Source organism: Trachypithecus francoisi, unplaced genomic scaffold (assembly GCF_009764315.1).
Source record: "Trachypithecus francoisi isolate TF-2019V2 unplaced genomic scaffold, Tfra_2.0 Lachesis_group15, whole genome shotgun sequence".
Lineage (NCBI taxonomy): Eukaryota > Metazoa > Chordata > Mammalia > Primates > Cercopithecidae > Trachypithecus > Trachypithecus francoisi.
In genome coordinates, this window is record NW_022681460.1 from 80615608 (window position 1) to 80639250 (window position 23643).

Sequence of the window (23643 nt, forward strand, 5' to 3'; positions counted from 1 at the left end):
GAACAGCCGTAAAGGGTTTTCATGGTGCAGTCATATTTCAGGTTAGTGTTAAACATGTTTTAGCACTTCAGATCCAGCATTTCACAGGTATTGTCTACGGCTAAGTTTACCAAGTGAGAGACAGAGGGTAGCAAAAATTAGTAAATAACATTGGTATGTGGAAGGAACAAGAATGGAAGTACTTTGTGAATGACAGGTTTTCTTTTTTCTTTTTTCTTTTTTTTTTATTTGAGACGGAGTCTCCCTCTGTCACCCAGGCTGGAGTGCTGTGGCCGGATCTCAGCTCACTGCAAGCTCCGCCTCCCGGGTTCACGTCATTCTCCTGCCTCAGCCTCCCGAGTAGCTGGGATTACAGGCGCCGCCACCTCGCCCGGCTAGTTTTTTTTTTTGTAGTTTTTAGTAGAGACGGGGTTTCACCGTGTTAGCCAGGATGGTCTCGATCTCCTGACCTCGTGATCCGCCCGTCTCGGCCTCCCAAAGTGCTGGGATTACAGGCTTGAGCCACCGCGCCCGGCCAAATGACAGGTTTTCAAACATTTTTATCTAGATGGTGGTGACTCTGAAATTTACCTCTTAAACTCTTCTGAACTCCATTTTTTCTCTCCAACTCTTCCCTGGATAGTTCTGCTGGAACTTCAACACTCCAAACTGAATTCATCACCTGTACCCCATCCTACTGCAAACTGATGTTCTTTCCTTTATCCATTAAGCTAGTTGGACATCCCTATAAAGTGTGTGTTCTGTCTTTTCCTCTCCACCGCTGCCCCCCCAAAACCCCCACTTGCAATAATAGATGCTCATCACTATCCCCAACTGCTGCATTGGTCTCCTAGTTTGGACTCTACCCATAAATTTAATCTTTATATTGCCATCTCTGGGATGTTTTTCAAGTGCAAAATTACAATCATTTTAAAACCAAAATTTACTCATTGATGTCTTCCTGTTGTATGAACCTTAGTCATGATGAACTGTAGGAACTCCCTATGAACTGTTTTTGGCTGCTTTGCCTTATGCTGCTACTTGTTCACTTATCTATCTTAAAGTCTTACACCCTAGCAAAAAATTTCCAATTCCTGTTTTTGTTCTGAGGCCACTGAATGCAGCACATACCTTTAGACTAGTAATTCATTCCACTTATGTGTCTCCGCCAAAATAAAATATTAGCATTTAGTATTGTGGTTGGCACATATACTGTAGTTACGTAATAAATGGTCCTTGAGTGTATAAATCAAAGAATGGTAATTCCATATTTATAAAGGCTTGATTTAATTTTATGGCTGCTGCTGCTGCTTGAAACAAGTACAGTCTGAGTTGTGTTAAAAATGTGCTGGAATTACAGGTGTGAGCCACCGCTCCTGGCCGAGATAGGTTCTTGATTGCTGTGTTCAAATCCTTAAAGGGCATTTCCAGATAAGAGACATGTTCAAATCACATAGGATCAGGAGACTGGTATTTGATACTTCCTTGTCCGATCTCCTCATTTTAACATGTTACATATTTAAAGGACAGAAATCAGTCAGTAGGTAAAAAATCTTAGGGACATAGGCTTGTGAGCTCAATATAATGAGCTAATTCAATATAATGAGCTAATAATTGACAACTAGATACTTTAAAAAGTGTTACATGCAGCTTGTGAATAGCAAGTTTTCTGCCTGGATCAAACTGGGGGAGGGGAACACAGGAAAACCTCAGAAAGCAAGCCACCATATGTTTGAACACTACTCAGAGACAACAGAAAAGCTAGCTTTGTGGTGTCAGAAAAGCTTTCTTGGACCTTATCATTCTAAGAGTTCAGGAAAATCTAATTTCATGTAAAAATGAGCAATGGAAAAAATGTCCAATCACATAAAAGGATTTTGTCAAAATGGAATTATGAATGCTTTAGTAAGCTGTGGAGGAAATTATCTGAAGAATTTAGAAGAAAGTTGTCAGCAAAGCATTCATGGATGTAATGTTTGACCTGGGCCCTCTTTGCTACCTAAATCAGTTGGAATATTAAGCTATGTTAATAGTGCAGCTGGAACAGTAGTGGTTCCCTTCTTATTCTGCAGGAATGTTTTCCTTCTGACTCTGCTGTTTGATAAGAGTGGGAAAGGGAGAGGGTTATAAAGCTGTGATTTATTCACAAGGGCATAGGGAAGGACAAGGAACTTGAGAAAATTGTGACTTACTCCATGTGGGGTTTCTGATCCATCATCATCCTTGTTCTGCACTTAACTTTCAGCCATATCCAGCTCAGACTACTGGGCATATCACTATAATGGCTATCAATTGTTTTGCTAGTTGCTTAGTCCCAAATCATTCTTTATCATCTTTTCTGTCATACCACATTTAGGTATTTTATTCAACAAACAAACTGAATGCCTATTATATACCAGACACTCTTCTAAAGCACTGGGGAAAGACAACAGCATGGATCAAAACAAATTCCTGTTCTTCTGGAGTCTACAATTTTGTTTGGTGGTAGGGGAAGCATATCTGAATATGACGATAAGTGCTATAGAGAAAGCAAATTAGGGTTAGAATGGAAAGAGATGCCCCACTGGCATGTAAGCTCCAGGAGACAAGGACCTGCCCTGCTCATTAAGGCATTTTTCGTGCTTAGAATGGTGTCTGCTACGTAGTAGATATCCATTATTTGTTGAATGAGTAGATGATGTTGACCATAGATAAATTAGTTAAAAACTTACACTTTCAAATTATGTCAGTAGCAGGCACACATCTTAAATTGTTATATTACTCCAGTGCACGTCTTGCTGAAATTCAGAAGAGGAAGCTATTTCGTATGAAGCCAATAATCTCAAATCAGAAATAAAAACAGATACCACCTGTCATCACTTGCCATCCTCGGCTAAGCCAGGAGTGTCCGACCCATATTCGGTAGCCTGGATACTTAGGTGTATTTAGTGAACTAACAAATGAATCCTAGCCACTGCAAAGCTTCAAAACCCTCGGGAGTAGTGCTTGACTTCTGCTAGTCCCACAGTTATTTTAATATTAGCTGAATAAATGAAATAACCAAAAAATAAATCGCGACTGTGTCAGGTGAACTTGGGAAGGCAGATGCGCTTAGGGTCCGGCTGTAGTGAGTAACACACTCCCTGCGAAGAGTTACACGGAGTACGAACTCTGGACCGCGAGTCCAGCTCACCGGTTTGTACCTAAAACCTTGTGTTGCGCGAGCGCCGCCGTCCCAGCGCGACCTGCCCCGCCCGTCATCTCCTATTGGCTGCCTCTCGGAAGACCCGCCTCTTGAGAAGGAAAAGCGGTCGCTTCCCGAATTGCCTGACGTCATGCAATGACCAATCAGAAGCAGCGATCTTCAGTTTTGCCCAATGAGACTGGGTACAGGTCCTAGCCCGCGGAGTTTGATTTCGTCCTGGGATGCGGAAGTAGCTGTCCCGTCATGCGGAAGTAGAGGTCCAGTCCTAGGGACTAGAAGGTGGGTTGGTTGGGTGCGGGAGGAGGTGGGCGAGCTTCCCGTAACGTTATCCTGGCTGAACGTGAGGCTCCAGGGCTGGGCACTGGGTCGACCTCTTGTTCTTCACTGAGGTCATCGTTACCGCCTGTGGCTGCAAGCCGAGGCGCGCGGGTGGAAACTGGGTCGAGGTCTGGGTAGACGTCTGAGCGATGTGGACAAGGAGTGGCGCAGTCTGAAATTTGATTGAGAATTCTTAACCCCTCCACTTGATGTTCTGGTGATTCCCGGGGGCTCGGCTTCGGAGGAAGGTGAGCAAGGCTACCATGCTGTGTTTGGAGAGCACCAGGAAGCTTGTGGCCAAAGCGAGGGACGCGATCCGGCTCTGGTCACGGCCTGTTACTAGATGGGTGACCAAGTCACGTCACCTATCTGGAGTTCATGCTCCTTATTTTAAAAGAGCGAGGAGGGATGGGCGGTACTTCGATATGTGTGTGAGAAGAGCTGTTCATTTTTAAAAAACTTTGAGTCGGGCCCTTGCCTGCTTTCAAGGGTCGTCTAAACTCACCCATCTGCTAAGAGTCTCAGCCCAAAGCTTTCAGGAAAGCGAGCTTCGCTGTGGCATGTAACTTGAAGCCTTGCCTACTAAGTAGATGTCCAGTTTGTTCTTGATTAGTCTCTATTAACTAGGCCCCTTCATAAGCTCAGACATCCTATGAGGTTTTAATGTAATTTAACCAATAAATTGAAATTTCCTTTACAACCCTCTCTTTCCCCCAGACTTCCCCTTCCTTTCTTTTTCTTTGACTTCCTTCAAAATAGTGCTGGCTAGGAGAAATTAGTTGACGGTGTAGTGTGTATCAAGAGGACTTTTCCAGGTTATGTAGTACGATTTGTGTGGCATTTATTTGTCAAGAGTAACATTTTCTAAAATTTTCCCCAAAGGCACCAAGAAACTGATAATGTTCCTTTGAATTGCCTTCTGTATTTGCTTCATCAATGTCTCTCATACTGAATATCTTAAGAGAGATGCTGGAGTATTTTGGCGTTCCTGTAGACCAGGTAAAAATATCTTTTAGTGGATTGGAATGAATCTGTTGTATTTGTCTTGGGTTTCATTTTGAAATGACTTGTATGTAGTCATTTGATTTAAGGCAAAATTGTTACTTCTTTTTAGGTGGAACAAAGGTGAGTTTGCAATAGTATAGCTTTGATGGTTTGAGTTAGAAGAGGGATGAGATTATTGAGAACATATTTACCTGATAGGACAAATGCCAACAGAAGATACAAAGGAAGCAAAATATAGACATGACCTTCACAGAATTACATTTATTGCACAGATACATTAAAACTTCTATTCAGGGTAATTTATAAACAAGTTCAATATTTAAAGCTCGATAAATCCAGAATAAATCTAATGGAAAGAGGATGATTTAGGCCTGAGAATTATAAACTGTATTAGTCTGTTCTCATGCTGCTAATAAAGACATACCCGAGACTGGGTTATTTATAAAGGAAAGAGGTTTAATTGACTCACAGTTCCACATGGCTGGGGAGACCTCACAGTCATGGCTGAAGGCAAATGAGTAGCAAAGTCACATCTTACATGTGGCAGACAAGAGAATTGTGCAGGGGAACTCCCTTTTATAAAACCATCACATCTCATGAGACTTAATCACTACCACAAGCATAGTATGGGGGAAGCTGCCCCCATGATTCAGTTATCTTCACCTGGCCCCACCCTTGACACGTGAGGATAATTACAATTCAAGGTGAGATTTGGGTGGGGACACAGCCAAACTCTATCATAAGCAAATCAAATTTTATCTACTTGTGGAACATCTACTGTATCTAAAGACAATATGCTTGTTTCTGCAGGTAATACAGAGGAGTAATACATGGTTCTTGTATTCATAATGCTTAAAATATGAGGAATAAGAAACAATAAAGATAACTGGAATATGAGATTGACTATAAGGAAAACAGGTGGGGTGAATTAGAAGATAGTAGTCAAGGATAATTTAAGATTTTTTTAAAGCAAAAGTAAGTTGAAAAATGATGGTGCCATTATTATGAATGGGCATCTTAGTATGAGAAAGCAGTTTGAATATGGAGATGAGTTGAGTCAGAGGTGATGTTAGAACATATAAGTAGAAATATCCTTCAGACAATTGGATATATATATATGGTTTTAGAATGTAGGAAAGAAAAAGATTCAGTTTTGGGGGTTACCTGCTTTGTTTTGATATTTGAAGCCATGGACCTTGATAATGGCAAATGTCATTAGATGTGATTGAAACATTTTACGTTTCAGTAATCAAGAGACTAAAGATAACAGCTGAGCAGTTTTTTTATCACTATTGCATTATTGATGCCCTTAAGAATTTCTGTAAGTGGAGAATGGGACTGTGTTGGAGTAGTTCGAAGAATGTCAGGAAGGGAAGTGGGATCAGCAACCTTCTTTTGGAAAGTTTGCTTGTGAAAAGAAATTGAGAGAGGCCATCAACCTGAAGGGGCCACAGGATGGAATTTTTATTTTTATTTTTAAAGTTAAAAGTAACTTCAGCATATTTGTCATCACTCTGGAAGAAACAGACAGGAAGAAATTTAAGATACACATGAGAGAGTGATTGAACAACAACTTTGAGAAGGTAGTTGGGCAAGGGATCTAATTAAATAAGTCTTGGAAAGGAGAGAGACTCTCCTGCCTTAAAGAACAATGAAAGAGAGAGTGAAAGAGATTTTTTTTTTTTTTCTAAGATTGAGTCTTGCTCTGTTGCCCAGGCTGGAGTGCAGTGGTGCAATCTTCGCTCACTGTAACCTCTGCTCCCAGGTTCAAGTGATTCATCTGCCCCAGCCTGCTGAGTAGCTGGGATTACAGGAGCCTGCCACCAATGCCCAGTGATTTTTATATTTTTAGTAGAGATGGGATTTTACCACGTTGGACAGACTAGTCTTGAATTCCTAACCTCAAGTGATCTACCTGCCTTGGCCTTCCGAAGTGCTGGGATTACAGGCGTGAGCCCCCGCGCCCGGCCTGAAAAGAGATTTTGAATGGAGCTAAGTAAGAGAAATGAAGTTGAGGTATGTCAAGTTGAAGTTCTTGGTTTTCTCAGTAAGAGCAGAGACAAGGTCACTTGCAGGTAATGAAGTGGTGGGATTTGAGAAGGGATTTCAGAGATTGGAGACTGCTCTGGGCAATGTGGTATAGAATCTAACTTGTTATGAAGGGATTTCAGAATACCTGTGAGAACCCAGCTGAAGTCATCATGGAGTCGTAGTTTTTCTAAATATTGTCGTTTTTTTTTTTTTTCCTAGCTAAGAGTAATTAGGGTCGTGTATTCATTAGCAATGTGCGAGCACATAATATCAAAAGAATGAACCATTTTTGAGTGACACTGAACATATTACTGAAATAATTAACCAGAAAATCCATACTTGGTAGGAAAATTAGTGAAGTCGAAATGTGGATGCTAGACCAGGAATAGAGGGAAGATGAAATAACAAGAATGATGAAGATGGCCAGATGTGGTGGGTCACTCCTGTAATCCCAACACTTTGGGAGGCTGAGGCAGGCAGATCACTTGAGCTCAGGTTTTCAAGACCAGCTTGGGCAACATGATGAAACCTCGTCTCTATAAAAAATACAAAAATTAACCAGGCATGGTCATGTGCACCTGTGGTCCCAGCTACTCCAGAAGATGAGGTAGGAGGACTGCTTCAGCCCGGGAGATGGAGGTTGCAGTGAACCCTGATCATGCCCCTGCACTCCAGACTAGGTGACAGAGTGAAACCCCATCTCAAAAACAAACAAACAAAAAAACCTCAAAAAGCAAACAACAACAACGACGAAAGTAGTGAAGATGTCCAGGGGCAATGAAGGAATGAGAGAAAGGACAGGAGTTTATTAGGATGGAAACTGCCGAGCAAGATAGGAAGGTATCATTTAAATTAACTAAGAGCTAACCCAACTCTTGGGTGACTGTATATGCTGTAGGTAGCCCTCAAGGTAGCAAAGCCTCTATGCCTGTGGTTCTTAGCAGGTACGCAGATGAATGGTCTATAGAACACTTTAAATATAGATGCTCAATCCTCCAAATATTCCAATATTCCCAGTAATAGGTCTGGGATCTATATCCTCTAGGCTGTGAAATCCAGTATGATAGCCACTGGCCACATGTCACTTTTAAGTACTCAAAGTATCTGAATTGAGATCTTCTGTCGGTGTAAACTATATAAGGGATTTTGAAGACTGAGTGTGAAAAAAATGTAAAATAATCTTAGCAATTTAAAAATATTATCAGTTGAGCATCACTCAAAACCTGAAATCTGAAATGCTGCAAAATCTCAAACTACTTGAGTGCCAGCATGACACCACAATGGGAAAATTTTACACCTAACCTCATATGATGGGTCACAATCAACACGCAGGTGCATAACCCACAGTTTACTTAGCCTGCTGTTGTTGGTTGTTGCTGTTTAACAGCTGAGACAGGCTGTTTATTGGATGTTTTAACGAGGATGCTTATAGGATGCTACTTATATCTGTTGGGATATTAGGAAAAATGTCCAATTTATTATATCTTTTGGCTGGTGGGGGAGAGTAGTTCCTGTGGCAATGGTTTACACTAATTTGGGAAGCCCACACTGAAGGACGAAGTATTATTTGAGCTATAGTGGCACATTTTCACTTCTAATACCTTTTCAAGAGCTTACTGCCAGCAGATACATTTTGCTTTATGTCAATAACTCTTTGAATTGTCTAGGACCTGATTTATTTATTCCCTTTTTTATTTCTCCTTTAAAGGATATTACATAAGTATACTCCGTATTACCTTGTTGCTTGATAAATTGAAATTGTCAATTTTTGGTTGGGCCAAAAAGATGGGATTTGTAGCTGGAAGAGGGGATGCAATTTTTTTGAACAAAGTTTCCTCCAGGGTATTTGGACATTATCAGAAACAGAACAAAATGAATTGTGCTTTTTAAAAGATCTTCCTGGAATGTATATATGTTTACTACCATCTTTTTTTTAGACAAATACTCATAAAGTTCTATTATTTGAAGAAAGGCTCTGCCATTCTATACTTCTTTTTAAAAATAAATGTATTTTACAGGACTCCCTGTATTTTTAAAAAAATGCCACCACATCCTTTTTACATCTCCTTTTTTCATACTTATATAAATCTGCTTAATCAGAGTGCATTTTAATTCATATTTTATGTTTAAAATAGGTTTTGCTGATTTGGGAAAATAAAGACTATGGATCAACTAGGAGTATTGTTCGCATTATTGGGAAAATGCTTCCATTAGAACCTTGTCGAAGACCTAATTTTGAGGTAAGTCAGTCAACATAAATTGTTTAAGTACCAAGTACAAAATAATCCTAGGTACTCTTACAGATACAGGGTAGAACAACAAAGGAAGAAACATTTCCTGCAAGCCAAAAACCTTTAATTTACCCTTGGGAACAAGCCATTTCATATATATTTTTGTGGTTTTGTTTATTTAAATACAATCATGCATCATTTAATGATGGGGGGATACATTCTGAGAAATGCATTGTTCCGTGATTTTGTCATTGTGCAAACATCACAGAGTACACTGGCACAAACCTAGATGGTATATGGCCTACTGCGCACCCAGGCTATATGGTATGACCTGTTGCTTCTCCTCTGCAAACCTGTACAACATGTTACTGTACTGAATACTGTAGGCAGTTGTTACATAATGATAAGTGTTTGTGTATCTAAACATAGAAAAAGTACAGTAACAGTCTAATAAAAAGATAAAAAATGTTACCTCTGTATAGGGCACCTACCATGAATGGAAGACGGGAAGTTGCTCTGGGTGAGTCAGTGAGTGGTGAGTGAATTTGAAGGCCTAGGACATTACTGTACACTACTGTAGACTTTATAAACACTGTACACTTAGGCTACACTAAATTTATACAAAAACCCTTTCTTCAATAATACATTAACCTTAGCTTACTGTAACTTTTTTATAAATGTTTTTATTTTGTAAAACTTTTTGACTCTTTTGTAGTAACACTTATCTTAAAACACATTGTACAGCTATCCAAATATTTTTTATATCCTTATTCTATAAGCTTTTTATGATTTAAAATTTTTTTTAATTTTTTGTACTTTTTAAATTTTTTTGTTAAAACTAAGACACAAGCACACATGTTAGCCTAGGCCTACCCAGGGCAGAATCATCAGTATCACTGTCTTCTACCTCCACATCTTGTCCTGTTGGAAGACCTTCACTGGCAATAACATGCATGGAGCTGTCACCTCCTACGATAACAATACCTTCTGGAATACCTTCTGGAGGATCTTCCTAAGGCTGCGTTATAGTTAACTTTTTATTTTTTTTAATTTTTTTTTTAGATAAGGTCTTGCTGTCGCCCAGGCCGAAGTGCAGTGACATGATAATGGCTCACTGCAGCCTCAACCTCCTGGGCTCAAGTGATCCTCCCACCTCAGCCTCCTGAGTAGCTGGAACTACTTGGGAGGTGCGCACCACCACACCTGGCTAACTTTTTTTTTTTTGTCTGATAGAGACAGGATCTTGCTATGTTGCCCTGGCTGGTCTTGAACTGCTGGCCTTAATTGAGCCTCCTGCCTTGGCCTCCCAAAGTGCTGGGATTACAGGAATGCACCACCATGCTCAGCCAACTTTTCTTTTAAAGTAGAAGGAATACACTCTAAAATAATAATAAAAAGTATAATATAGTATATACTCATGATAGGAATATTTCAGTTTCATTGTAATCTTATGTGACCCCATGTATACGCAGTCCATCATCAACCTAAATGTTACGTGGTACATGTCTGTAATGACATTCACAGATGGGCAAGTGTGAACAATAACTGAAGAGCTTATTTAATTTTATTTTGCATTTTATGATAGATGAAATTAACCAGAGAGAATATTGCTTAGTGCTTAGACTTCAGCATAACATTTTTCCCAGTGTTCTTTCTTGCTAACAGGTGCATGTTTTTCTATTGAATATTCTTTTTCTTTTTCTTTCTTTTGGATCATTAACTAATTTAATGCCATGAGGCATGTGTCTTCTCCTGACTTCCTGCAGAGCTCTGACTTTTTTATTTTATTTTATTTTTTTACTTTAGTTGATCCCGCTCTTGAACGCTGTAGACTCTGATAATTGTGGATCTGTGGTTCCTTCTTTTGCTGATATTTTGTATGTGGCAAATGACGAAGAAGCCAGTTATCTCAGATTTCGGTAATTTTATATGCTTACCTTGGGAAGTGGGCTATAAACTGAATTCTTGCTTGTGTCGAAGCTTGGTCCGATTGATTGAGCTTTTTTTGTTTTGTTTATCTTCAAACTGTGCTGTGCTCTACTATATCTTCTTAGTAAAGAAGCCTGGCTGTTTTTCATTTTTTTAGCCAGTTTTTTTTTTTTTTAATGCACATTTAAACCTAACACCAGGCCTAGGAGGGAGTGGTTATCAAAGGGATATTAGAATCATATATTTAGCCAAAACTTACATAGTGTTTACTGTGCACCAGGCAATGATGTTAAATGTATTTCAAAATTTGGATGTGTTACTCCTAGAGAGTATTACCTTATATGTTAGTATATTCAGATACAGGCTCTAAGCACAGTGTCAATTATTTAAGTATTCTGGCTGATTTTCTTATGTATCAAACTGGCACCAATTTTCAAATAGTTAAAAGAACATACATTTCACCCTAATGTAATCCTGAATGTAAGACTTTTTATTAACTTATATAGAACTTCTAAATAAATTAACTTACCTGTTGGCACCAATTTTCAAATAGTTAAAAGAACATACATTTCACCCTAACGTAATCCTGAATGTAAGACTCTTTATTAACTTATATAGAACTTCTAAATAAATTAACTTACCTGCATTTAAAGTTAGTAAGTAGAGCAATTGCAGGATAATTATTTTTGTTTTATAATCTAAAAGCAAAGTTTGTTTTGTTTATTCCCTGGTCACTGAATGGTCCTTTATTGGAGGCTACGTTCTGTTTATATTGGGAATACAAAGCTAAATAAGATGTTTTCTTTGTCCTCAGTGACTCTAGAAACAATCATGGGGGGTAGAGAGTAGTTTTTTTTTTTTTGAGACGAAGTTTCACTCTGTCAACCAGGCTGGAGTGCAATGGCACGATCTTGGCTCACTGCAACCTCTGCCTCCCAGGCTCAAGCGATTCCCCTGCCACAGCCTCCCGAGTAGCTGGGACTACAGGGCCACACCATCACACCCAGCTAATTTTTAAAAATATTTTTAGTAGAGACAGGGTTTCGCCATTTTGACCAGGCTGGTCTCAAACTCCTGTCCTCAGGTGATTCACTGCCTCAGCCTCCCAAAGTGTTGGGATTACAGACGTGAGCCACCGTGCCTGGCCTGAGAGTAGCTTTTATTTTGTTTTATTGTCTTTTGATTTTCATTTCTTGTTTTTTTCACCCACAGAAATAGTATATGGAAAAATGAAGAAGAGAAGGTGGAAATTTTTCGTCCTTTGCAACTAGTTCGGGATCCACTGTCACCTGCTGTAAGACAGAAAGAAACAGTGAAAAATGATATGCCTGTAAATGAAGTTACAATTAAAAAAATAGCTGCCCTTGAAAATGAGCTGACTTTTCTTCGCTCTCAGATTGCAGCAATTGTAGAACTGCAGGAACTGAAAAACTGTGCAAATTCTAGTAAGTAACACCAGGAGTTTTGTTTCAGTTAGATGATAACTCGTGGTATAGCCTATACCAACCTGTACAGCATGATACTGTACTGAATATAGTACATACAGTAGCATACAGGAACATCTAGTGTTTAAGTGAGTACAATTCTGAATAAGTACCATGAAAACATTAAATGCACATAAAAGGATGTTGGATATACAAAATTGTTATGTCTGATGTTTATTCAAGATAAATTAAGACACATTTGTAGTGAGGGGATGGCTTTGATTTAAAGAAGAACTAGCTTCACTATACTAGAAGATTTGTATTTTTGTATTAAAAAGTCTGTTGTCTTCTATGTGAGCTTTTCTTTTCTTTTTTTTTTGAGACGGAGTCTCCCTCTGTTGCCCAGGCTAGAGTGCAGTGGCGTGATCTCGGCTCACTGCAAGCTCTGCCTCCCAGGTTCACGCCATTCTCCTGCCTCAGCCTCCTGAGTAGCTGGGACTACAGGCGCCCACCACCATGCCTGGCTAATTTTTTGTATTTTTAGTGGAGACGGGGTTTCACCGTGTTAGCCAGGATGGTCTCAATCTACTGACCTCGTGACCCACCCGCCTCGGCCTCCCAAAGTGCTGGGATTACAGGCTTGAGCCACTGTGCCCGGCCCTCAGAAAGCTTTTCTGACTCTTCATGAAAGCATTGGAGATTAAAGAGGAAGAATGCATTGGTTTGAAAGAGGATATAGGTTTGAGGCATCATATGTTTATAGTTTTTAGTTATTGCTGCTACACTTCCAGCAAGTTGAGGTGAGTAATGTTTTCCTGATGATTGTTTTATAAATTTATAGAGATATAGCTTGCTTTAAACATATGCACACACACACACACAACATGTATGTATTTGTGTATGTGTGTATAAAATGTAAAGCAGTCTAGGTACTGAATGCTTTTCACAACAGATTTGGCTGTAAAGGGCTGTGTGTAAATATAATTGCTAAAAATTTTTTAATACATATGTATACAAATGCATAAATACACATATAATTTAATATATTTATACAGTATATATTATAACATAATTTACATATCAACACATTATATAATATACAATAACTTATATTTATACATAATAAATAAAATGATATATAACTATACACAATTTTCTTAAGCAATCATGTTTACCCACAGTCCTTTAGGAGCAAATCTGTTGTGGAAAAGTTAAATACTCAGTACCCATCTTAAGCTTTGCTTAGAAAATAATATGCTTATTTCTCAATGTCATCATAGAGTGAATACATCAAATTGTATTTCTAACTACAAATTGTTGATTATGTTTTAGCTTTTTAAAATAGAGGATGAAGTTCAGAGTATATGCGAATTACTGAAAAAACACATTTTTTTGTTTGTTTGTTTCAAATTCATTCTCCAACCCCCTCTGCTGTTGGGCCTACACTGAAAATTCCTACCTGGATTAAAAATGAATTCACAATTTGACCTGATTCTTAAATTACTAAGCAGATGGAATTGATTCTCTTTCCTTGCTACTATATCGCTACTTTTAGTAGCATTACAGAAATTGCTCCTGTTTTGGTTCTAATTAGTGTTATTAATCTATATTACGTTAGAGATAATTGTGCATGATTTTGTAATTAACCACTTTGTTTGTAGGTTCCTTTGGCTTGAATGACAAGCCCATTAGTTTGGGCCAGTTGTCATCATCGCAGGCTGCCCATCTGAATGTGGAGCCGGATCAGTTTCCAAGTTCAGTGCTTTCTTCTCCTCCTCCTCCACCACCACTTCCTCCTCAGTTTTCATCTCTCCAGCCACTGTGTTTTCCTCCTGTACAACCAAGATCTAGTAATATTTGTTACTCAGATAATCCAGCTACTGAAATGAACAAACAGAACCTGTCTGCTAATAAGACCAATTGTAGTCATCATTCAAAAAGCCAGAGAAATAAAGATATTCCAAACATGTTGGACGTTCTAAAGGATATGAATAAGGTTAAGCTTCGTGCAATTGAGCGGTATGTTGTTGTAATTTGAAAAGTGAACTGAAATTCTGTCAATTATATGTTTAGAAAAATTATTATGTTTATGAAAATTAACATATATGTCTTTTTTCTTATTCTTTATCCCTGAATACCTATCCCAGAGATAATGACATTAATTATTTTTGACTACTTCTTCTACTGTCTCTTATCACCATATTTTTGAAACAACATACTTATTTGCTATTTCTTGATATTTTAATTATATTGACTTCCAATTGTAGGATATTAGGAATATATTTTCTTAGATATTCTACACACACACATCTTGCTACGTCTTCCTGAAATAGTGAAACCACAATCTTTAGTTAAATGAGTATTCAAAATTAATATCCTTATTATAACAGTAAACATCCACAGTAAGCCATTTCTCATATTGTAACCCAGGCTGGAGGGCAGTGTTGAAATTATGGCTCACTGCAGCCTCGACCTTCTGGGCTCAAGTGATCCTCCCACCTCAGCTTTCTTAGTAGTTGGGACTATAGGCGTGTGCCACCATGCCTGGCTAATTTTTGTATTTTTTGTAGAGATGAGGTTTCGCCATGTTGCCCAGGCTGGTCTCGAACTCCTGAGGTCAAGCACTCTGCCCATGTTGGCCTCCCAAAGTGCTGGGATTACAGGTGTGAGCCACTGTGCCTGGCCCCATTTCATATATTTTGACTACATTTTGTTTGTTGAATGATTTTTTTAGAGTTAATAATTGCCTCTCTGAGTTGCATTTGTGTGTGTGTGTGTGTGTGTGTGTGGTGAGAAAACATAATGAGCTCTATTCTGTTAACAGATTTTTATGTGTGTAATACGGTATCATTAACCATAAGCATAATGTTGTACAACAGGTCTCTAGAGCTTTTTCATCTTGCATAACTGAAATTTCATACTCATTGAACAGTAATTGTTTCCCTCTCCCCTCATCCCCTGGCAACTGCCATTCTTCTTTCTACCTCTATAGTTTGATTGCTTTATTTTTTATTTTATCTTATTAAAAAAAATAGAGACAGGATTTCACTGTGTTGCCCGGGCTGGTCTTGAACTCCTGGGCTCAAGCAATCCTCCTGCCTCGGTCTCTCAGAGTACTGGGATTACAGGCGAGAGCCACTGTGCCCAACCTAGTTTGATTACTTTAGGTACTTCATATAAGTGAATCATGCAGCATTTATCTTTTTGTGACTGACTTATTTAGCATACTGTATATTCTATTATATGTATATATCCTGTTTTTTAATCCATTCATCTGTTGGTAGACATTTAGTTTGCTTCCATGTCTTGTCTATTGTGAATAGCGCTGCAATGAATGTGGGTGTGCAGATATGTCTTTGAGATACTGATTTCACATCTTTTGGATAAGTACCCAGAAGTGGGATTGCTGGATCATAGGGTAGTTCTATTTCTAATTGTTGGATGAACCTCCATTTAGTTCTTGGTGGTTCTCCTCGAGGGTCCCTCTGTGCCCGAAGGATTTCCTTCGCTTACCTCTTGGGCATTCTTGTCCCCCTTTTTTCTATGCTGCATCACTGATTCCCTAAATGTCATATCTTCCTGTAGCTTCTGGAGAAACATAAAAGGTACATTAGTTTAATACTTTGCATGTCCAAAAATGTTCTTTTATTCTTTTTTTTTGAGATGGAGTCTGGCTCTGTCGCCCAGGCTGGAGTGCAGTGGCATGATCTTGGCTCACTGCAACTTCTGCCTCCTGGGTCTTAGTTCAAGCAATTCTCTTGCCTCAGCCTCCCAAGTAGCTGGGATTACAGGCACGTGCCACCATGCCCAGCTACTTTTTGTAGTTTTAGTAGAGACGGGGTTTCACCATGTTGGCCAGGCTGGTCATGAACTCCTGACCTTACGATCCCTGGCCTCAGCCTCCCAAAGTGCTGGGATTACAGGTGTGAGCCACTGTGCCTGGCCCACATTTTTAATTTTTAACAGCTGTTTCTTTTTCTTCACGTGCTTCTTTTTAAAATCTTTTTGGTTTTATTGGTCTTATCCCACTGACAGTATTAAAAGTATAGATTTGTTTTAAGTTTTTCTGTCTTCTTGAATTACTCTATTTTTTGTGAGTTTCTTTTTTCCTTTTAGCTTTGATCTCTACCTTTAGTTTTGTAGCCTTGTGTAAGCATCTGGTGATTCTTATTTAAAAATGAGGCAAGGAAAAGCTGATTGCATGTTCTTTGTGTGAGGTGGGCTTATCAACTTGGGGGCTTCACAATTTAGTGATTAGGGAGAGGACCATTTTCTTGGCCACATCCCAGAGCTGTATGTCTTTTCTTTTGGGCTACAGGATTTTCCTTAGAAAGTTCTTCAGTCGCCCTCATGGTCAGGAGGGGTGGGGATTACACAGTGGGTGCAAGCCAGGTCACTGGAGAGCTGAGTGGGGAAAGACGAGCAAGAGAGAAGTGTCTGTTCAGCACAGACTTTTCACTCATGCCCCACGCTCTCACTTTCATCAGCTTTCCAGCTTCCAGCATCTGGTTGCAATTCTTATCTCCTGTCCCCCTTCTAATCTCTTTGTCCTTGTGGATATATAGACCTGATTTTTCATTTCTTTACTGACATTTTAGTAGGATTTCACAAGGGATTTGTCATGTTTACCTGGAAATCCCTTAGAGAGGTTTTTGGTGAGAAAATAGATGTGTTTTCTGTATAGTAATAGTCCTAGGACAGATAAGTCAGTTCTGTTTTTAATGAGGTTGTGAGTTTGACCTTGCAATGATGCAGAAAGGGCTCATTTTAAGTGAAATCCTTGTGAAGAGGAAAGAGAAGGGAAACCAGTAACCAAAGGAAGAGCCTGAGGTAGCTTGTTGAGAAAAATCCTATGGCTGTAGGTGCATGCTTGGCCCCAACTAGATCTTGTACTTATGTCATCAGGCTTAGTATCAAACAGCAACTTTGTGACTGTTACCATCACTGGAAAAACAACTAAAAGGCCAGTAGACTCTGCCTCCTGTCCACCTGCTCTCTCCTGAATTCCCTGTACAGCTAACTTTGTTTTGTACATTGCTGAGCAATCAGATGAGCTCTCTCACCTCTTTACACCTACAGATTCCCCATGCAGATGCTCTGCCTTCCGTCTTGCTGTTGGGAGCGAAGTGTCATCATTCATGGCCAGGCTCTTCCTTTGGTTACTGGTTTCCCTTCTCTTTCCTCTTCACAAGGATTTCACTTAAAATGAGCGCTTCTGCATCACTGAATCTTCCTTCTTTACCTCATCCTTCTCCTCATACCTGAGTACTTCCCATCTTCAGAACACATGTACTCTCAGCCATTGTTCTGTTGTTCTGCTCCCCTTTCTGATAGGAATTCTTGAAGTTGTCTATAATTTGTGTCTATCAATGCTGCCTTCTACCCACAGTGACTCCATTGGAAACTGCTTCACCAGTGATCTCCATGTGGCTAAATCCAGTGGTCTCTTTGCATTGCTTGTCTTACTTGACTTCTTGGCAGCATTTGATACAGCCCATGGTGGTCCTCATCTCCTCCCTGGACACTTTCTTTTTTTTTTTTTTTTTTGAGACGGAGTCTCGCTCTGTTGCCAGGCTGGAGTGCAGTGGCATGATCTTGGCTCACTGCAACCTCTGCCTCCTGGATTCAAGTGATTCTTCTGCTTCAGCCTCCAGAGTAGCTGGGACTACAGGTGTGTGCCACCATGCCCGGCTAATTTTTGTATTTTTAGTAGAGACGGGGTTTCACCATATTGGCCAGGGTGGTCTCATCTCTTGACCACGTGATCTGCCTGCCTCGGCCTCCCAAAGTGCTGGGATTACAGGTGTGAGCCACTGCGCCCGGCCTGGAGCACTTTCTTTACTTGGTTTCTGGGAAAGCATACCCCCAGGTTTCCTCTGACCTCATCGGCTATTCCTTCTTATTCCTTTAACTCTTCCCCCTGGGCCTGGTCTTTAAATGTTGAAATACCTGGTTCAGACCTCAGCCCCCTCTCTTCTCTGTCCATGCTGTTTCCTTTGGTGAGCTCACCTAGTCCTGTGGCTCTAAATACCAGCTGTATGCTTATGACTCAAATGTTTATTTTTCTAGCCCTGATCTCTCCTCTGAGCCCAGGTGCATACACCCAAATTCCTACTTGACATCTTTATTTGCCTGTCTCATAGGTATCTCGTTTCACAGGTCCAAAATAGGACTTTTCCTTCCTACCTGTTCTTTTCCGCCACCTTGAAAACCTGTTCTTCCCCATGTCTTTTGCATCTTAGCAAATGGCAACACGATCACCCGGTTACTTAAGATCTAGGAATCAGGCCAGGTGTGGTGGCTCACACCAGTAATCCCAGCGCTTTGGGAGGCCGAGGTGGGCAGATCACTTGAGGTCAGGAGTTCAAGACCAGCCTGGCCAACATGTTGAAACCCTGTGTCTACTAAAAATACAAAAATTACCCGGGCATGGTGGCGCACGCCTGTAATCCCAGCTACTAGGAGGCTGAGGCAGGGGAATTGCTTGAGCCCAGGAGGCGGAGGTTGTAGTGAGCCACCGCACTCCAGCCTTGGTAACAAAGCGAGACTCCGTCTCAAAAAAACAAAAGCAAATATCTAGGAATCATCATTCATCTTTATTTTCCGTTCTATCTCCCACACTTCCCATCAGCACATAGCTCAATTCCGTGGACCCTCTTGACCTCCACTGCCACCTCCCCAGGCCAAGCCCATTCTTATCTAGCTTGAACTTCCGCAGCAGCCTCCTCAGTGGTCTGTTTTCATTCCTGCCTCCTTATGTATTCTGCAGATAGTGACCAGAAGTCAGATCAGGCCATTCTTCTGCTTCAGACTCTTCTGTGGGTTTCCATTGTGCTTTGAATCAGTTCCAGAGCCCTTGCTGTGTCCGTAGGTCCCTCCAGGAGCCAGCCCTCGCTTCTCTCGCTGAACTCCTCTCCTACGTCCCGTGTTTGTCCACTGAGCTCCAGCTGCAGTTGGTTTCCTTTTTCCATTTCTCACACATGCCAAGCTCCTTCCTGATGCACCCCCAGATGTTTACACTAAAACTGACCCCTTGTCATTTTCTTAAAGAGGATGTTGCTTCCTTAAAGTGGCTTTTTTTCTGATCATGTCTCATCTAAAGTGCTTCTGTCCCTAGTCACTACTACATCTCCCTTTTTTTTTATTTTTTAATTTAGTTTTTTTTTTTTTTTTTTTTTTTTTTTGAGACAGGGTCTTGCTCTGTCACCCAGGCTGGAGTGTAGTGGTGCCACGACTCACAGCAGGCTTGATCTCCTTGGCTCAAGTGATCCTCCTGCCTTAACCTCCCAAGTAGTTGCCTGGCTAATTTTTAATTTTTTTGTAGAGACAGGGTCTCGCTATGTTACCCAGGCTGCTCTCGAACTCCTGAGCTCAAGCAGTCCTCCCACCTTGGCCTCCTAAAGTGCTGGGATTACAGACACGAGCTACCGTGCCCAGCCTCTGTTTTGTTGTATTCACAGCACTTATTACCATCCAAATGATCTTACTCACTAGTATATTGATGATAATCTTGCTATAAGAATAGGAAGCAGAATACTCCCAAAGCATAAAATGGAGCTGGATGTAGTAGTGGGCATTCAATGAAGATTGAATGAATGAATGCCCAAACAGATGAACAATTTGCCTAATTTTTTTTTTTTTTTGCATGAACTCTAATCCTTTTAAAAGTTCCTATTTGAATTTTCCTACCCATTAGGAAATTAGAAAATTACAATAATAAAGATCTTCAGCATAGTGACATCTGACAAATCTCAGGTCCTAACAGGGTTATGGCAGAGTCCCAAGCCAGATCGGTTCTTGGTTTTTCTGATTCTTCATTCATTGTGCTTTCCTTATTTCACTGCAAACATTTCTTGAAGGTTAGATTATTTTCAGTCTCTTGAAGACTAATTAAATTGTAAGATATTATGCTTGTATTCCTGCTATGTTTGTCAACAAGGAGCTAAAATTACATCCAAGTTTTAATAAATTCAATTTTTTTTTTTTAAAAATAGATCACCTGGTGGTAGACCCATTCATAAGAGGAAAAGACAGAGTTCACATTGGGATCCAGTTTCTTTAATATCTCATGCACTTAAGCAGAAATTTGCATTTCAAGAAGATGATTCTTTTGAGAAAGAGAATAGATCTTGGGAATCTTCCCCATTTTCTAGTCCAGAAACTTCAAGGGTAAGCTACACTAATGGAATATTAATTTTTCAGTTTTTCTCAGATGTATTGTTTCTGTTACAGCTTTGTGTTCAAGTTCTCTTGAAGTAATTGTGCAGAATAGGCTATATAATTGTTTATTGATGCTGCTAATGTTTCTGGGGTTTTTTTGGTTGTTAATTGTATATGCTCATTTTCACTTTTAGCCTATTATGAGGTCTTTTGAAATAAAATACTTAATTTTAAAAATATTTGTGCATATGTTTATAATGACTTATCTTAGGTGCCAGTTTGATGTTGCCATCTGCAGTATGAACTGGGTGTCTGACAGTTTGAGAGGGCCGGGGAAGAATGGTGCAATAGATTCCCCCTAACCATATGGAATGTGAATATGCCAAGATTTTTCTCTGTCAAATATACAGACTTTGGATATTTTGTTGAATATAATGTTAACTCTGCATGTAAAAAAGCAAATGGGATTATAGTTATCTTTAGTGACAGCACTTACTGGATGCCTAGGATGACAAACACTGGATTTTAAGCATTTGAGCCTTAAGACCACTATTTACTTGAAGTCTCTTTTCTTAAATTTAGAAGTAATTCTAATTTTGGGGTGGTTTTCGCATGTCTTAATTTAGTTGAGGTAGTATTAACACATAAGAATAAGCCCTGGACAGGAGTGTGGAAGAGGAACAACATCTGCAGTCAGCTAGATAGCACTGAGGAAGGACAGATGTCAGCACAGGAAGAGACTGGAAAGCTCAGATGCATTGAGTCCTCAAAGAGAGTAACAGGGCCGGGTGTGGTCATCCCAGCATTTTGGGAGGCTGAGTGGGCAGATCACTAGGTCAGGAGTTCGAGACCAGTGTGACCAACATGGTGAAACCTCGTCTCTACTAAAAATACAAAAATTAGCCAGGCGTAGTGGTGTGCGCCTGTAATTCCAGCTACTCAGGAGGCTGAGGCAGGAGGATTGCTTGAACCTGGGAGGCGGAGGTTGCAGTGGGCCAAGATTGTGCCACTGCACTCCAGCCTGGTGACAGGGCGAGACTCCATCTCAGAAAAAAAAATAAAAAAATGTGACAGAGTGGAGGGACTTGTCACACACACACATTCCCACTCCAGTGCTAGCAACTTCTTAGCTCACCATTTGTGTGTGTGTGTCTGTGTGTACTTTAATATCTGATGTTTAGCATGTTGACTTAGAAAATTATATTCTTTTAACTATTTAAGAAGACAAGGCTGGGCGCGGTGGCTCAAGCCTGTAATCCCAGCACTTTGGGAGGCCGAGGTGGGTGGATCACGAGGTCAGGAGGTCGAGACCATCCTGGCTAACACAGAGAAACTCCATCTCTACTAAAAATACAAAAGAAATTAGCCAGGCGTGGTGGCGGGTGCCTGTAGTCCCAGCTACTCAGGAGGCTGAGGCAGGAGAATGGCGTGAACCCGGGAGGTGGAGCATGTAGTGAGCCGAGATCACGCCACTGCCCGCCAGCCTGGGTGACACAGCGAGACTCCATCTCAAAAAAAAAAAAAAAAAAGGAAGACAAGAAGTTTGCTTTAGAACTATTATCATAAAAATGCAAATGTGTCTAAATGTTTAATTTTATCATTTGTAGAGCAATTTGTAACTTGCAAAATACCTTTTTTACTCATCTCACTAGATCTTTATAGCGGTAACTGCCTTCCCCCGAGTAATATGGGGAAAACGAGCCCTGTAGTGCCTATAATCCCCTATATAAGGGGCAGAGCAGAGACTAGAACTTGGTTTCTTAAAATTTCAGGATGTTTGAAAACCTGCAGTTATCTGAGAAGTTCCCGTAGGCGGGACACATCGTTTCCCAGTGATAGTGGATAAGCGAAGTGTTACTAGCTTGTCATTTACTGCTTGCTGTTAGTTCAGTGTCTCTTCGCACTTTCCACCCAACTACAAGTTTTTTAGAGAATCATCTTTTTTTTTTTTATGTAATTTTTAGCACTTAATTTCAGGCTGGGCACATAGGGACTCCAATTTTAGTTGCCTAAGAGCTCAGTGTGTGCCGCTGAGAGTGTCTCGTTCACGTTTGTCCTTGGCTGTGAGTGTAGTACCCGATACACAGCCAAATAACGATGTATTACAGTAATACATACAGTAAGTAAATATTGTGTGTTAAACCCCAGAGGGTCATCTGGCCTTTGTCTTGCCATCCTTTTTTTTTTTTTTTTTTTAACATTAGAATAATTTGTATGTTAAATATTTGCTTTATTTCAGTTTGGACATCACATTTCACAGTCAGAAGGACAGCGAACTAAAGAAGAAATGGTCAACACAAAAGCTGTTGACCAAGGTATCAGCAATACAAGCCTTCTAAACGCAAGGATTTAAACTCAACTTAAGGTTGAGCCTTAAACTTCTAAAACTTCTTCCTGGATGATAAATTATTCTTAGAAACTGATTTGGACTGTTAAAGGCTAAAAGTAGATGTATTTAAAGACTTTTCTTGACACATTTTGCCTACACTTGCTATGTAAATATCTATGCCTGTCATTTTTGTTTCCTTTGTTCCTTTCTATATTTGCACTCTGTTCTTCTGTACATAGAGCTTAAAATAAACATTCCTTTTGAACTTGCTTGTGTTTTGTAGCAATTCAAATTCATGTTTTCTCACCACGTAGTCTGACCTTTTTGTTTGTTTGGTTTTTGTGAGGAATTTCATAGGTAGTTTCTTGAATAATAGAAATGAAACATAAGTTTGCAACAGATATTTTGTCCCTCTTCACCCACATACTAATGTGATATGGAAATTTACATGTTTCCCTGGACCCTTCGGACTGTGTGCAGCAGCCAGGGAGCTCAGGTCACCATTGTGATGGACTCAGCCACACCCATTTTGCCAAGCTCTTCACTTTCAACAAAGCCCAGGTTTCCTACAGTTTTCTTGTTGTGGCAGAGAGTTGCTTGCCTGGCCCCACCTCCATTCTCAACCCTTTCTCCTGGCCATATTCCAGGTAGGAGTGGCTGTGTGGCAGTTATGACCATGAAGAAAAGGGTTAGAATCACAGAGATGACATTGCTGAACTGTTGAACCAACATCAACAAGTCCTGTTTGCAGACTTCTTGTCAGAAAGATATATTAGAAAAATATGCCCTGTGGGTTTTCTGTTACTTGCAGCCAAAAGCATTTGTAATGATACCACAAGTATAATAGTGTAGTTTTTTTTTTTTTTTTTAAGAGATAAGGTCTCACTCTGTTGCTCAGGCTGGAGTGAGTGGTGCAGTCATGGCTCACTGCAAGCTCAAATTCCTGGGTTCAAGTGATATTCTTCCCTCAGCCTCCGAAGTAGCTGGAATATAGTTGTGTACTACCATCCTGGCTAATTTGTAGAGACAGGGTCTCATGTTGGCTAGGCTGGT

The 23643-nt window shown here is 40.1% G+C and overlaps 1 protein-coding gene across 4 annotated transcripts; it reads left to right on the forward strand.

Annotated features, from left to right (window-relative positions):
* Positions 1 to 478: 478 nt before the first annotated feature.
* On the forward strand, positions 479 to 22859 carry MTFR2 (mitochondrial fission regulator 2). Of its 4 annotated transcripts, none has more exons than XM_033235372.1 (8): positions 479 to 3729; positions 4364 to 4480; positions 8653 to 8757; positions 10555 to 10667; positions 11890 to 12122; positions 13763 to 14120; positions 20096 to 20270; positions 22501 to 22859. In XM_033235372.1, the coding sequence occupies exons 2-8, from the start codon at positions 4418 to 4420 to the stop codon at positions 22612 to 22614; spliced, it is 1161 nt and encodes a 386-aa protein (XP_033091263.1). In that variant the 5' UTR covers positions 479 to 3729; positions 4364 to 4417; the 3' UTR covers positions 22615 to 22859. The 4 variants fall into 4 exon arrangements, with proteins under 4 accessions (XP_033091263.1, XP_033091264.1, XP_033091266.1 ...); XM_033235373.1 differs by having other exon boundaries at positions 479 to 3442; XM_033235375.1 differs by lacking the exon at positions 479 to 3729 and adding an exon at positions 6339 to 6502 and having other exon boundaries at positions 3741 to 4480.
* The last annotated feature ends 784 nt before the right edge of the window (positions 22860 to 23643 follow it).

Excerpts from the sequence above, each read along its gene's own strand:
- MTFR2 (XM_033235372.1), top strand. The coding sequence starts at position 4,418 with ATGTCTCTCATACTGAATATCTTAAGAGAGATGCTGGAGTATTTTGGC. Across the intron at positions 4,481-8,652 it reads TTGGCGTTCCTGTAGACCAG|GTTTTGCTGATTTGGGAAAA; the intron begins GTAAAAATATCT and ends TGTTTAAAATAG. Across the intron at positions 14,121-20,095 it reads AAGCTTCGTGCAATTGAGCG|ATCACCTGGTGGTAGACCCA; the intron begins GTATGTTGTTGT and ends TTTTAAAAATAG.